This window comes from Hypanus sabinus, chromosome 4 (assembly GCF_030144855.1).
Source record: "Hypanus sabinus isolate sHypSab1 chromosome 4, sHypSab1.hap1, whole genome shotgun sequence".
Classification (NCBI taxonomy): domain Eukaryota; kingdom Metazoa; phylum Chordata; class Chondrichthyes; order Myliobatiformes; family Dasyatidae; genus Hypanus; species Hypanus sabinus.
In genome coordinates, this window is record NC_082709.1 from 157861599 (window position 1) to 157875109 (window position 13511).

Sequence of the window (13511 nt, forward strand, 5' to 3'; positions counted from 1 at the left end):
ATTCAATCTATCTCCCTCATAATTTTAAATACCTCTATCAAGTCCCCCTTCAACCTTCTACACTCCAAAGAATAAAGACCTAACTTGTTCAACCTTTCCCTGTAACTTAGGTGCTGAAACCCAGGTAACATTCTAGTAAATCTTCTCTGTAGTCTCTCTATTTTGTTGACATCTTTCCTATAATTCGGTGACCAGAACTGTACACAGTACTCAAAATTCGGCCTTACCAATGCCTTGTACAATTTTAACATTACATCCCAACTCCTATACTCAATGCTCTGATTTATAAAGGCCAGCATACCAAAAGCTTTTTTCACCACCCTATCCACATGAGATTCCACCTTCAGGGAACTATGCACCATTATTCCTGGATCACTCTGTCCTACTGCATTCTTCAATGACCTACCATTTACCATAGAACATAGAATAGTCCAGCACATTACAGGCCCTTCAGCCCACAATGTTGTGCTGACCCTCAAACCCTGCCTCCCATATAACCCCCACCTTAAATTCCTCCATGTACCTGTCTAATAGTCTCTTAAATTTCACTAGTGTATTTGCCTCCACCACTGACTCAGACAGTGCATTCCACGCACCAACCACTCTCTGAGTGAAAAACCTTCCTCTAATATCCCCCTTGAACTTTCCTCTTCTTACCTTAAATCCATGTCCTCTTGTACTGAGCAGTGGTGCCCTGGGGAAGAGGTGCTGGCTGTCCACTCTGACTATTCCTCTTAATATTTTGTACACCTCTATCATGTCTCCTCTCATCCTTCTTCTCTCCAAAGAGTAAAGCCCTAGCTCCCTTAATCTCTGATCATAATCCATACTCTCTAAACCAGGCAGCATCCTGGTGAATCTCCTCTGTACCCTCTCCAATGCTTCCACATCCTTCCTATAGTGAGGCGACCAGAACTGGACACAGTACTCCAAGTGTGGCCTAACTAGAGTTTTGTAGAGCTGCATCATTACATCATGTCTCTTAAACTCTATCCCTCGACTTATGAAAGCTAACACCCCATAAGCTTTCTTAACTACCCTATCAACCTGTGAGGCAACTTACAGGGATCTGTGGACATGTACCCCCAGATCACTCTGCTCCTCCACACTACCAAGTATCCTGCCATTTACTTTGTACTCTGCCTTGGAGTTTGTCCTTCCAAAGTGTACCACCTCACACTTCTCTGGGTTGAACTCCATCTGTCACTTCTCAGCCCACTTCTGCGTCCTATCCATGTCTCTCTGCAATCTTCGACAATCCTCTACACTATCTACAACACCACCAACCTTTGTGTCGTCTGCAAACTTGCCAACCCACCCTTCTACCCCCTCATCCAGGTCATTAATAAAAATCACAAAAAGTAGAGGTCCCAGTACAGATCCTTGTGGGACACCACTAGTCACAACCATCCAATCTGAATGTACTCCCTCCACCATGACCCTCTGCCTTCTGCAGGCAAGCCAATTCTGAATCCACCTGGCCAAACTTCCCTGGATCCCATGCCTTCTGACTTTCTGAATAAGCCTACTGTGTATGTCCTATTTGGATTATTCCGACCAAAATGTAACACCTCACACTTATCAGCATTAAACTCCATCTGCCATTGCTCAGCCCACTATTCTAACTGGCCTAAATCTCTCTGCAAGCTTTGAAAACCTACTTCATTATCCACAACGCCACCTACCTTAGTATCACCTGCATACTTACTAATCCAATTTACCACCCCAACATCCAGATCATTAATGTATATGACAAACAACATTGGACCCAGTACAGATCCCTGAGGCACACCACTAGTCACCGGCCTCCAACCTGACAAACAGTTATCCACCACCACTCTCTGGCATCTCCCATCTAGCCACTATTGAATCCATTTTACTACTTCAATATTAATACCTAACGATTGAACCTTCCTAACTAGCCTTCCATGTGGAATCTTGTCAAAGGCCTTACTGGTCCATATAGACTACATCCACTGCTTTACCCTCGTCAACTTTCCTAGTCACCTCTTCAAAAAATTCAATAAGATTTGTCAAACACGACCTTCCACGCACAAATTCATGCTGACTATTCCTAATCAGATCCTGTCTATCCAGCTAATTATATATATATATATATATATATATAATTATCCTTAAGTTCCTTAAGTTGGGGATCTTAATGGGGTACCATGGAGTTGCTGAAATGGAGTCATCCAGGTCATCCAGAATCAAGACCCAGGTTCTGGGTCCTTGTCCAGTCTCTGGCTCGGAGTCCAAGCCCAGGCTCCTTTTTCCCAGTTCCATGTCCTGGTTCTGCAATCTTGTTTAAGGAAGTTTAGGGTTTTATTATTTAGCATTAGTTCAGGTATTATTTCTTTGAGGCTTCCCAGTGAAGAATTGAGAGTTCAATGACAGTAAACCACTTTCGTTCACCTTCATTGCAGGTGTTTTAAATTGTGACATTAATTGGGACAGATTGGAATCATTGGGTTAAATTCATGAATTTGAATTAGTTTCAAACTTGAGGGTTGCTCCCTCACTGGATGTTATTAGAGTTAGGTGTGGTACCATGTAGTCAACTTCATGGATTTACAAAGTTGTTGAGAACCTAATGGAAAATTGACTAGCATTAAGGAATATACTGCAGAGAAGAGACAGAGTGTCCGATCCATAAGATAATTCCCATTGCAGCGTTGTCATGGGTTATGTTTAGCAGAAGAGATTCTCTCCAGAATAGACACTCTTGTTCTGTACCCAACTCCAGAATTTTGATTTCTTTTCATCTCCCTTCCTCCCTCACCCCATGAACTGTGAATCTTGACTACCCCACCGCCCCCAGCTGTTACTCTTTTTGTTTCTTTTCTGCCCAACAAAGAATCTCATTGACACAAAGGACTGTTGAGCTGAAAACCTACTGAAATAAAATGCTAATGCCAGGGAATCTCCTCCCTACCAACCCCACTGAATAAACTATGGCTTTTGCCTGTTTGAACCTATTTGTAGGGTAATATTCAAATGAACAATGCCTTGTGAATGTATACAGTCCCCAACACTTTGTTCACATAAATGAGTATTACAACCAGGGATTTTGATCAATTTAACTGAGAATTTATACTTGTGAATCACATGTTCCTTATTTTTCAACAGTAGACCCTAAAAATGACAGGGAAAATTTTAAAGCATAAAAAACTAAAACTTAAAAAACTGAAATATCAGCAGCTCAAACGTATTCATCCCCCCCTTACTAAGTACTTGGTTGAGCCACCTGTCACAGATATTACAGCCAGAAGTCTTTTTAGTTAAGTCTCTATTAGCTTTGCACAAAGTGATGGAACATGATATGTCCATTGCTGCTTGCAAAAATGTTCAAGCTCTGTCAGGTTAGTTGGGGAGCGACAGCAGACTTGAGGTCTTGCCAGAGATGTTCAATCAGATTAAGGTCAGGACTCTGACTGGGCCACTAAAGGACAGCAGTGTTCTTCATTTGAAGTCACTCCATGGTTGCTCTGTCCTGTTGAAAGACAAACTTCTATCCCAGTTTAAGCTTTCTGGTAAAGGCTAGCAGGTTTTTATCCAGGATTTCTCCGTGTGTAGTAGCGTTCGTCTTTCCATCAATGCTGTCCAGATTTCCAGTCACCGCTGCTGAAAATCATCCTCATAACATTGTTTCTCAATGAGCTGCTGCATGATGTTGCTTCCACCATACGTTACAGTAGGGACGGTGTTACCGGATTGATGCACGGTGTTAGATTTATGCCACATCTACCACTTAGTGTTGAGAGAAAGTTTCACTTTAGTCTCATCCGATCACAAGGCCGTCTTCTACATCTTCACAATATCTTCTTTGTGATGCTTTGCAAAGTCTTTATGGGCAAGGATAGACTTTTTATCAGCTAGGGCTTCTTCCTTGTCACTCTTCCGTAAATACCCTTTATGTGCAAGGCGTGGAGATTACGGAGCCAGCTCGGCTATTGACTTCTGAAGCTTGCTCAGAGAGACTGTTGGCATCACAGTAGCCTCTCTTACGAGTGTCATTCTTCAGCAACTAAGTTTAGAGGGGTTGCCTGAGCTAGGCAGTGTGGCTATGTTTTTGTATTTTTTGACTTCTTCATGGTGGATCTCACTGAGCTCCACAATATGTTCAGTGACATTGGGATGATTTTGTACCCTTCCCCAGATTTGTGCTGCATGATCATTTCCCTGACTTGCCTTGAATACTGTTTTAGTTTTCATTTTGGTTTGGTCTGTTGAAAATCTACCTTATAGTTGGACCTTAAAGAGTAAGGAGCTATTTATTTTTATTCATTGAAAATGGTGATCCTCTAATGTTGCACACCAACAAATTGGGTGCATTGGTGAGGAATTATACAGTATTGCACCTGAGGAAAGTTAAACACAGTAATTACAAAACGGATGAACACTTTTTCAGCCTCACAATTTTGGTTTTTAAAATTGTTGACAGGTTTTAGAATTTTTCTTTTGATTTGACATGATGCACAATGTTTTGTAGATCAGCTGAAAAAATCCTACTGCAATATATTTTACATTTATAAAATGAGACAGTAAAATAGTTGTGGGGTCTGATTACTGTACATTGAAAAAGTTTAGGCATTAAACTAATCTAAAGAAATGGGCTATGGCTTCATTAAATGTTTTTTTGGAAAAATGCAGTATGGGTTTAATTTTAATTATGTTGGTAGTGGTTAACGATACAATGTGTTTTCCTACAGGGATTCCAACATCATCAAGAAGGCCTTATTACCCAATATCCCAGGTTACATAACAGTCAAGCCGTCCCCGCATGCAGGGAAAGTGGGAGGTAAAGTTAATGAAACCATCAGATTTTCTTTTAAACATAAATATTGTAACTGGGCTTTGTTGTTCAACTTAGGAATGTTGTGTCAGCCAGTCAGGATGGTGGAATTGAGAGCAGGTTCGAGAGAACACTGGGCAGAGAGGTTTTTCTGACAAACAGTGGCGTGGGTCGAGGTCTTTTTGGCGAGAGCAGGGAGAAGACAAGAGGGAAGACGGCTGAGGATGCTGTCCCTGTTGCACAAGGTGCTTTGTGCAGATGAGTGGCTTCAAGGACGAAGGACCGATACTCATCTGGGGGAGTCAGTTTGTTTGAGATTGATTTTGAGCGATGTTTAGAAAGTGATGTGTGCTTTCACGTGGGTCCAGCGTGTGAGATAAAGACAACTTCAAGATGAGCTCCAACTTGTGTGCACATTCTGACTGGGTTAACTATAATGGGCCCTTTTTTTTCTTTTTTGTACTAACTGTTTAATAAAGCTGACATTTGTAAATATTCTTTATAATTGTATGCAGTGTACGGTCTGTTATTTCTTGCCAATGGGTAATTGCGTGAGTGTAGTATTTACACAGTATTCAGTCAGATCGGGGTTCAGGTGGTTGAGAAATCCCAACTTCCCGGTTTTGGTGGGACCCAAGTCATACCGACCATAGACATAGGGAGTCTGAGAAAGGTGGTTTTCTCACCACTGAGTCCAGTGGCTGTTAATGAGGGGCTCTAAATCTGACCCACCTTTGAGAACTGTGGCTCGTAGCTAGTTGGCAACATTTGCTGCTTGTTGCATATTGAGAGTAGTTTTTTGATGGCTGAATACAAGGAAGAGTGAGGAGGGTGGGTTAGCTGGTCTGACGCTGACTGCTTCCTGCTGATCACTACTGTGACTGTTGAGTTGGTGTTGGGCAATGCCAGGGATGAAGTTAACCCAGCATCAGGTCTGGATCCTGTTGGAGCTGCTGACCCTGTGAGGAAGGGATTACCACCTGCCCCGGTGCCCGAAGGTTGCCCAAATCTGATGCTGCCTGCCATAACAGTGAATCAGGCACTCTCTCAAATCCGAGTCTAGGTAGTGCATCTGACCTGGTAAAGAGACATAGCTGCTGGATCTCCCTATGCAACTGTACACTGTTATAGCCCTCTCACTACTCCCGGATAGTTGAGATTCCAGCCTTGTGAGGGTTTCCAGAGGGAGAAAGACATGAAGGTGAGGGTGGGTGTGGAATTGTCAGTGAGTCCTTGCAGAGAATTGGTTATTGCCTTCAGAGTGGAAGTGCTCCTGTCCCATCTTCACGTGACTCCAAGCCGATCTCCCACTTAGCAGGCCTGGCAATGCACAGTCCACATCAGCTCCCTCATGAATACTTTTGGATCATGGTCCTCTCCAGAGAATTCCAGAGCAGAACAGACGTGGCCATTCCCTTCTGTCACAACCAGTAGCGTTTGTAGCTGAATTGAATGATGCTGCAGAGTTCACTTGGACATATCTGCTGAGATAATGCTTTTGCTTCATTAATGCAATCATTGGAGATCAAAACATCTGTTGAACATAAAAGCATAAGAAATAGGAGCAGGAGTAGGCCACCTGGCCCATCGAGCCTGCTCTGCCATTCAGTAAGATCATGGCTGATCTGGCCATGGGCTCATCTCCACCTCCCTGACTTTCCCACATAACCCTTAATTCCCCTAAAATCTATCCAACTTGGTCTTAAATATATTTACTGAGGTGACCTCCACAGATCCACCACTCTCTGGGAAAAGCAGTTCCTTCTCATCTCCATCCTAAATCTACTGCCCCGAACTTTGAGGCCCTGCCTTTGCTTCACATTTTGCAGCGTGTGCATGTGGGTCTCTACCCTGCAGCGGCTGGCTTGTTGTGGGCAAAGTGCGATTACGGACTGAAGCTGTGGGGTAGGTAACTATTGAAGGACAGTCTCTTTGCTCTGGTTTTAACTTGTGCTGGTATGGAGTTCATGCTCAGTATGGTGTCAAGACTATTGAAGTGCTGTTGCATGCCTGATGGGACCATTTTAGATACCCACTCTTTGCCGGTGCACCATGTAATAGTATCGATACATGTCAAAAATGGAGCATACAAGTCTCCAGTTATTAATACCTTTGCTATGTAAAGATATAATGCATGTCAGATCTTGTATCATCTGAATTTTCTTTTTAAACAGTTGGAGTTTCCCAAGAATGTACCCGGGGAAGGCCAATGTTATCACCTTCTGGCTATTATTATAATGACCACTGGATGTCAACAACCTGCAATATCCGTCGCTTTGACACTCCTGCAAAAGTTACAAACTGTCTTCATGGGAAAAAAGTTTATTTATTTGGAGATTCCACAATACGTCAGTGGTTTGAATATTTAACTTCATTTGTGCCAGGTTAGAATTGTATATGAATTACATTTTGTATAAAATTGTTTAAAAAGACATGTAAATTAAACATTAAAAATTCTGTTGAATGTTTAAAATGAGCTTGGATACAAAATTGAAGATAAGGAGCATAAGAAGTTGGAGCAGGAGTAGGCCAGCTGGCCTGTCGAGCCTGTTCCACCATTCAATAGGATTATGGCTGATCTGACATGAACACATCTCCACCTTACCTACCTTTTCCCCATAACCCTTAATTCCCCTACTACACAAAAATATATCCAAACTTGTTTTAAATAAATTTTCTGAGGTAGCCTTCACTGTTTCATCGGGCAGAGAATTCCACAGATTCACCACTCTCTGGGAAAAGCAGTTCTTCCTGATCTCTATTCTAAATCTACTCCCCGGAATCTTGAGGCTATGTCCCCTAGTTCTTGAAAAAGGCAGATAGAAAAGTGTGGACATGAAATCTCCTGAGACTGAAGTATTCTGTGGTAAACATGCAGATGTATGCAGGAGGAGTGGATATGAGCCATTCAGCCCTTCAGGGTGCTTCTTCATTTAATAAGATCGAGACAGATCTGACTGGCTTGTGATAACCTTTCTCGCCCTTGCTTATCAAGAATCTATCTAAACTTTCTTAAAACTCAGACTGCTTCCACTAGTTTTGAGGAATGGTGGATTCAGTCTTTTCAAGAAAGTCACAAAGAATCTTGAGAGGAAAAAAAAACTTCACAGAAGAATATTGTAAAAACCCTGTTAATTTCACGTATTGAGGAAATCTGCAAAAGTGGCAAACTTCTTGATGTTATTTGGAAGCATTTTGAGCTAGCATTTTGCTTTGAATATTACACAGTAGAGTTAAAGACTGAGCAATCAAACCAACATAATTTTAGAAACAGAAAACCTACAGCAAAATACAGGCCCTTTGGCCCACAATGCTGTGCAGATCATGTACTTAATTTAGAAATTACCTAGGGTTACGCAAAGCCCTCCATTTTTCTAAGCTCCGTGCAACTATCCAGGAGTCTCTTAAAAGACCCTATTGTATCTGCCTCCACTACTGTCGCTGGCAGCCCATCCACGCACTCACCACTCTCTGCATTAAAAGAAATTTACCCCTGACATCTCCTCTGTACTTACTTAAAAGCACCTTAAACCTGTGTCCTCTTATGGCAACCATTTCAACCCTGGCAAAGAGCCTCTGACAAGCCACACGATCAATGACTCATCATCTTATATACCTCTATCAGGTCACCTCTCAGCCTCTGTCACTCCAAGGAGAAAAGGCCGAGTTCACTCAAACTATTCTCGTAAGGCATGCTCCACAAACCCGGCAACATCCTTGTAAATCTCCTCTGCACCCTTTCTATGGCTTCCACATCCTTCCTGCAGTGAGGTGACCAGAACTGAGCACAGTACTCCAAGTGAGGTCTGACCAGGGTCCTATATAGCTGCAACATTACCTCTTGGCTCCTAAAGTCAATCCCATGGTTGATGAAGGCCAATCCACTGTATGCCTTCTTAACCACAGAGTCAACCTGTGCAGCTGCTTTGAGCGTCCTATGGACTCAGACCCCAAGATCCCTCTGATTCTCCACACTGCCAAGAGTCTTACCATTAATACTATATTCTACCATTATATTATATATAATATAATATTATGTTATACCATTAATACTATATTCTATCTGTCATTTCTCAGCCCAGTTTTATCGATGTCCCGCTTTAACCACATTATCCACAACACTCCCAACCTTTGTGTCATCAGTAAACTTACTAACCCATCCATCCACTTGCTCATCCAGGTCATTTATAAAATTCATGTAAAGAAGGAGTCACAGAACAGATCCCTGAGGCACACCACTAGTTACTAACCTCCATGCAGAATATGACCCATTTACAACCATTCTTTACCTTCTGTGGGCAAGCCAGTTCTGGATCCACAAAGCAAGGTCCCCTTCGATCCCATGCCTCCTTACTTTCTCAATAAGCTATGCATAGGGTACCTTATCAAATGCCTTGCTGAAATCCATATACACTACATCTACAGCTCTATCTTCATCAATGTGTTTAATCATATCCTCAAAAAATTCAGTCAGGCTCGTAAGGCATGACCTGCCTTTGACAAAGCCATGCTGACTATTCCTAATCATATTATGCCTCTCCAGATGTTCATAAACTCTGCTTCTCAGGATCTTCTCCATCAACTTGCCAACCACTGAAGTAAGACTCACTAATCTAAAATTTCCTGGGCTATCTCCCTTTCTTGAATAAGGGAACATCTGCAACCCTCCAATCCTCTGGAATCTCTCCTGTCCCCATTGATTATGCAAAAATCATGGCCAGAGACTCAGAAATCTCCTCCCTCACCTCCCACAGTAGCCTGGGGTATACCTTGTCTGGTCTCGGTGACTTTCCAACTTTATGCCTTCCAAAAGCTCCATCTTTCTTAATGTCTATATGGTCAAGCTTTTCAATCCGCTATAAGTCATCCCTACAATCGCCAAGATGCTTTTTTGTCGTGAATACTGAAGCAAAGTATTCATTAAATACTTCCACTATCTCCTCCGGTTCCATACACACTTTTCCATTGTCACATTTGATTGGTCCTATTCTCTCATGTGTTATACTCCTGCTCTTCACATACCTGTAGAATACTTTGGGGTTTTCCTTAATACTGGTAGCCAAGGCCTTCTCATGGCCCCCTGCCTCTCCTAATTTCATTATTAACCTCCTTCCTGCGAGCCTTAAAATTTTCTACATCTCTTATCTTTACCTAGTTTTTTTTAACCTTTTGTAAGCTTTTCTTCTTGACAAGATTTTCACCAGCTTTTGTACACCATGGTTCCTGTATCCTACCACCTTTTACCTGACTCATTGGAATGTACTTATGTAGAATGCCACGCAAATATCCCCTGAACATTTGCCACATTCGGAAATGCCTTGCATTTCCCTGAGAACATCTGTTCCCAATTTATGCTTTCAAGTTCCTGCCTGATAGCTTCATATTTCTCCTTACTCCAGTTAAACACTTTCCTAACTTGTCTTTTCCTATCCTTCTCCAATGCTATGGTATAGAATTGTGATCACTCTCTCGAAAATGCTCTCCCACTGAGAGATCTGACACTTGACTAGGTTCATTTCCCAATACCAGATCAACTACAGTCTCTCCTCTCGTAGGCTTATCTACATACTGTGTCAGGAAACCTTCCTGAATAAAACCTAACAAACTCCACCCCATCTAAACTCCGTGCTCTAGGGAGATGCCAATCAATATTGGGGAAATTAAACTCTCCGATCAAGTCAACCCTGTTATTATTGCACTGTTCCAGACTCTGTCTCCCTATCTGCTCCTTGATGTCCCTGCTACTATTGGGTGGTCTATAAAAAAACACCCAGTAGAGGTATTGATCCCTTCTTGTTTCTAACTTCCACCCACAGAGACTCCATAGAAAAACCCTCCGTGACTTCCTTCTTTTCTGCAGCAGTGATACTATTGGTTGTAGGCAGGTCATATTCTGCATGGAAGTCGGTGACCAGTGGTGTGCCTCAGGAATCTGTTCTGGGGCCCTTACTCTTTGGGATTTTTATAAATAACCTGGATGAGGGATGGGTTAGTAAATGTGCTGATGACACAAAGCTTGGAAGTGTTGTGGATAGTGTGGAGGGCTGTCAGAGGTTACAGCAGGACATTGATAGAATGCAAAACTGGGCTGAGAAGTGGCAGATGGAGTTCAACCCAGATAAGCGTGAAGTGATTAATTTTGGTGGGTCAAATATGATGGCAGAATATAGTATTAATGATAAAGACTCTTGGCAGTGTGGAGGATCAGAGGGATCTTGGGGCCTGAGTCCATAGGACTCTCAAAGCTGCTGCGCAGGTTGAATCTGGTTAAGACGGCATACAGTGCATTGGCCTTCATCAACTGTGGGATTGAGTTCAAGGATCAAGGCCTGGTGTTTGCTGATCGGAGGGTCTGGGCTCAACGCTGAGGATGGGGTCCTGAGGGTTGGTTGGACTGTATTCTTGTGCTCTGTATTATTCTGCTGAACTTTGTGAGCTAGCTATGTTGGCTCTGGAATGTGTGTCGACACTTGCAGGCACCCCCTCCCCCTCCAGCGGATACCCTTGGTGTGTTGATCTAAACGCAAATAACACTTCTCACCATGTTTTGATGAACACGTGATAAATAATCTTGACTATTGAATGAAGTAATAGAATACAAGAACAAAGAAGCCAATTTTTTTGTGAATGCTGACTTAATTAGTGCAGCTAAGTTCAACAAGTTGGCTTCAATAAGGTGAACTAAACCATTATCAATTCTCACCACTACAGTCTTTCCTTTCTTCTTTGCCCAACCCCAAGCTCATGGACCATTCCTGGACTGGGCCTCCATTTCCTTTCCTCATGTGCACTGATGTATTTCTCAAAGGTCGGCAAGAAGAGAGAAAGTGTGAGGACCCACAGCAGGTTCCTGGACGCTGATCATCAGTTTTCTCTCCCTTTTGCAATGATGATGCAGGTGTTAAAGGGGACAAAGAAATAAATGAATGAATGAAGTATAAAAGAGGAGGGAACAATATCCCACGAGTACTATGATTTTTCTAAACTTGGTCTGCACCAAGTGCAGGATTCCACAGTGAGATTTGTGAGTTTTAATTCCTCCATTAGATTAGGACTCCCTGGCTTTTTTTTTATTACTGTTTGGGCTCTGTTTCACCTTTCAAGTTTCACATCTCCTGGCATCAGCAAGTCTGTGCTCAACTAAGTCAAACCATGTCATTATTTCTGTTTTAGGTCTGAAGAAGCTAGATCTTGGCAACCTTGAGAAGATTGGCCCTCACCTTGCAGTCGACACACAAAACAACATCATTGTGAGCTATCGTCCCCATGGCCCGCCAATCCGGTTCAACACTGTATCAAGCCAGGATCTGCGCTACATTTCCAACGAGCTGGATGGAATTAAAGGAGGGAAAGACACAGTCATAGGCATCACCTTATGGTCCCATTTCAGCACCTTCCCAGTAGAAGTGTACATCCGAAGGCTACAGAATATCCGGAGATCCATTCTACAGCTCTTGGGCAGGAATCCGGATACTGTGATTGTAATGAAGACTGCTAATGTCCAGCATCTCCCGGGTGAAGCCAGTCTATACAACAGTGACTGGTTCTCTCATCAGTTCGATGTGGTGATGAGAAAAATGTTCACAGGCATCAATATCGCATTTGTGGATGCATGGGAAATGACCGTAGCCCACTACCTGCCACATGATCTGCACCCCAAACCAATCATTGTAAAGAATCAAATTGATGTGCTTCTTTCCTATGTCTGTCCTAGAAACAAATAAGTACTTGGATCAAAGTGAAGCAAATCATGTGATCCTACCACCAGTCTCATCTTCCCTTCTTGCTCCTCTTTTATTCCTGCAAGGACCACTCTCTCGCGCTCTCACACTCCCGCTCTCCCTCCTGCTCCCCTGGCTCTATCTCTCCTGGATCGATCTCTCTCTCTCGCACTCCCGCGCTCTCACTCTCGCTCCCTGGCTCTCTCTCTCTCTCTGTGTGACCCCCTACCCCCCACCTGGTCTGCTCATTCCTTACCAATGGCACTTCACCCTGCAGACACAGAAAGTCATCACCTCCGTCACTGCATCCAGGCTCCTTCGCAGCAGGGATGTGGCCAAGTCTTTTCCAGATTCGTCTAGCACTGGCAATCTGTCCGTAAGCAGCCTTCCTGAGTTTCTGCTTGCAACCCCTGCAGTTCTCCTCCTCATACTGCAGGGAGGCCAAACACAACTTAGGACAACATCTCCTATTCCATTTGGGTAGCTTATATCCCAATGGGATGGACAATCCAGTTTTGGATAAACAGCACCTCCCATGTTCTTCTCCCACACACACTCATCTGTCCACCTAGGTTTCTTCACCCCTCACACATGTCCTCTTCCCCCCATCTGGTTCCACCAATCACCCATCGATCTGTCCCTAGAATTGGCAATCTTTCCTTTTCTCATTTAGTCCCCATATGCCGGGGTTTGACATGAACTATCCCCTTGCACCTGTTCCTTCCACAGGTGCTACTTGACTTGCTGAGTTCTTCCCATATTCTGTATTTTTGCCCAAGATTCCAACATCTGCATTCCTTTTTGTTTTCTCTCTAGATTATTTAATTTTTGAATTTCTGATAAATTAATGGGATAATAATTAGAATACGATTCAAGGAAAACAGTAAGATAAAGAACACAATAATAAAACAACGCAATAAGCGCACAAGATAACTTGTATGCATTGATTTTCTGTCCATAAAGTGACGTTAAGCACAAGAGTGACTGTACATAAG

General features: G+C 42.9%; 1 protein-coding gene across 4 annotated transcripts in view; it reads left to right on the forward strand.

Moving 5' to 3' along the window:
- LOC132393392 (NXPE family member 3-like) overlaps positions 1–12843 on the forward strand; it is a 31076-nt gene extending 18233 nt beyond the window's left edge. For all 4 annotated transcript variants that reach the window (XM_059968539.1, XM_059968538.1, XM_059968540.1 and 1 more), the window contains 3 exons: positions 4713–4801; positions 6970–7179; positions 11969–12843. In XM_059968539.1, the coding sequence (XP_059824522.1) occupies positions 4713–4801; positions 6970–7179; positions 11969–12519 (850 nt within the window). In that variant the 3' untranslated portion in view covers positions 12520–12843. The remainder of the gene's footprint in view (positions 1–4712; positions 4802–6969; positions 7180–11968) is intronic.
- Positions 12844–13511: the final 668 nt, after the last annotated feature.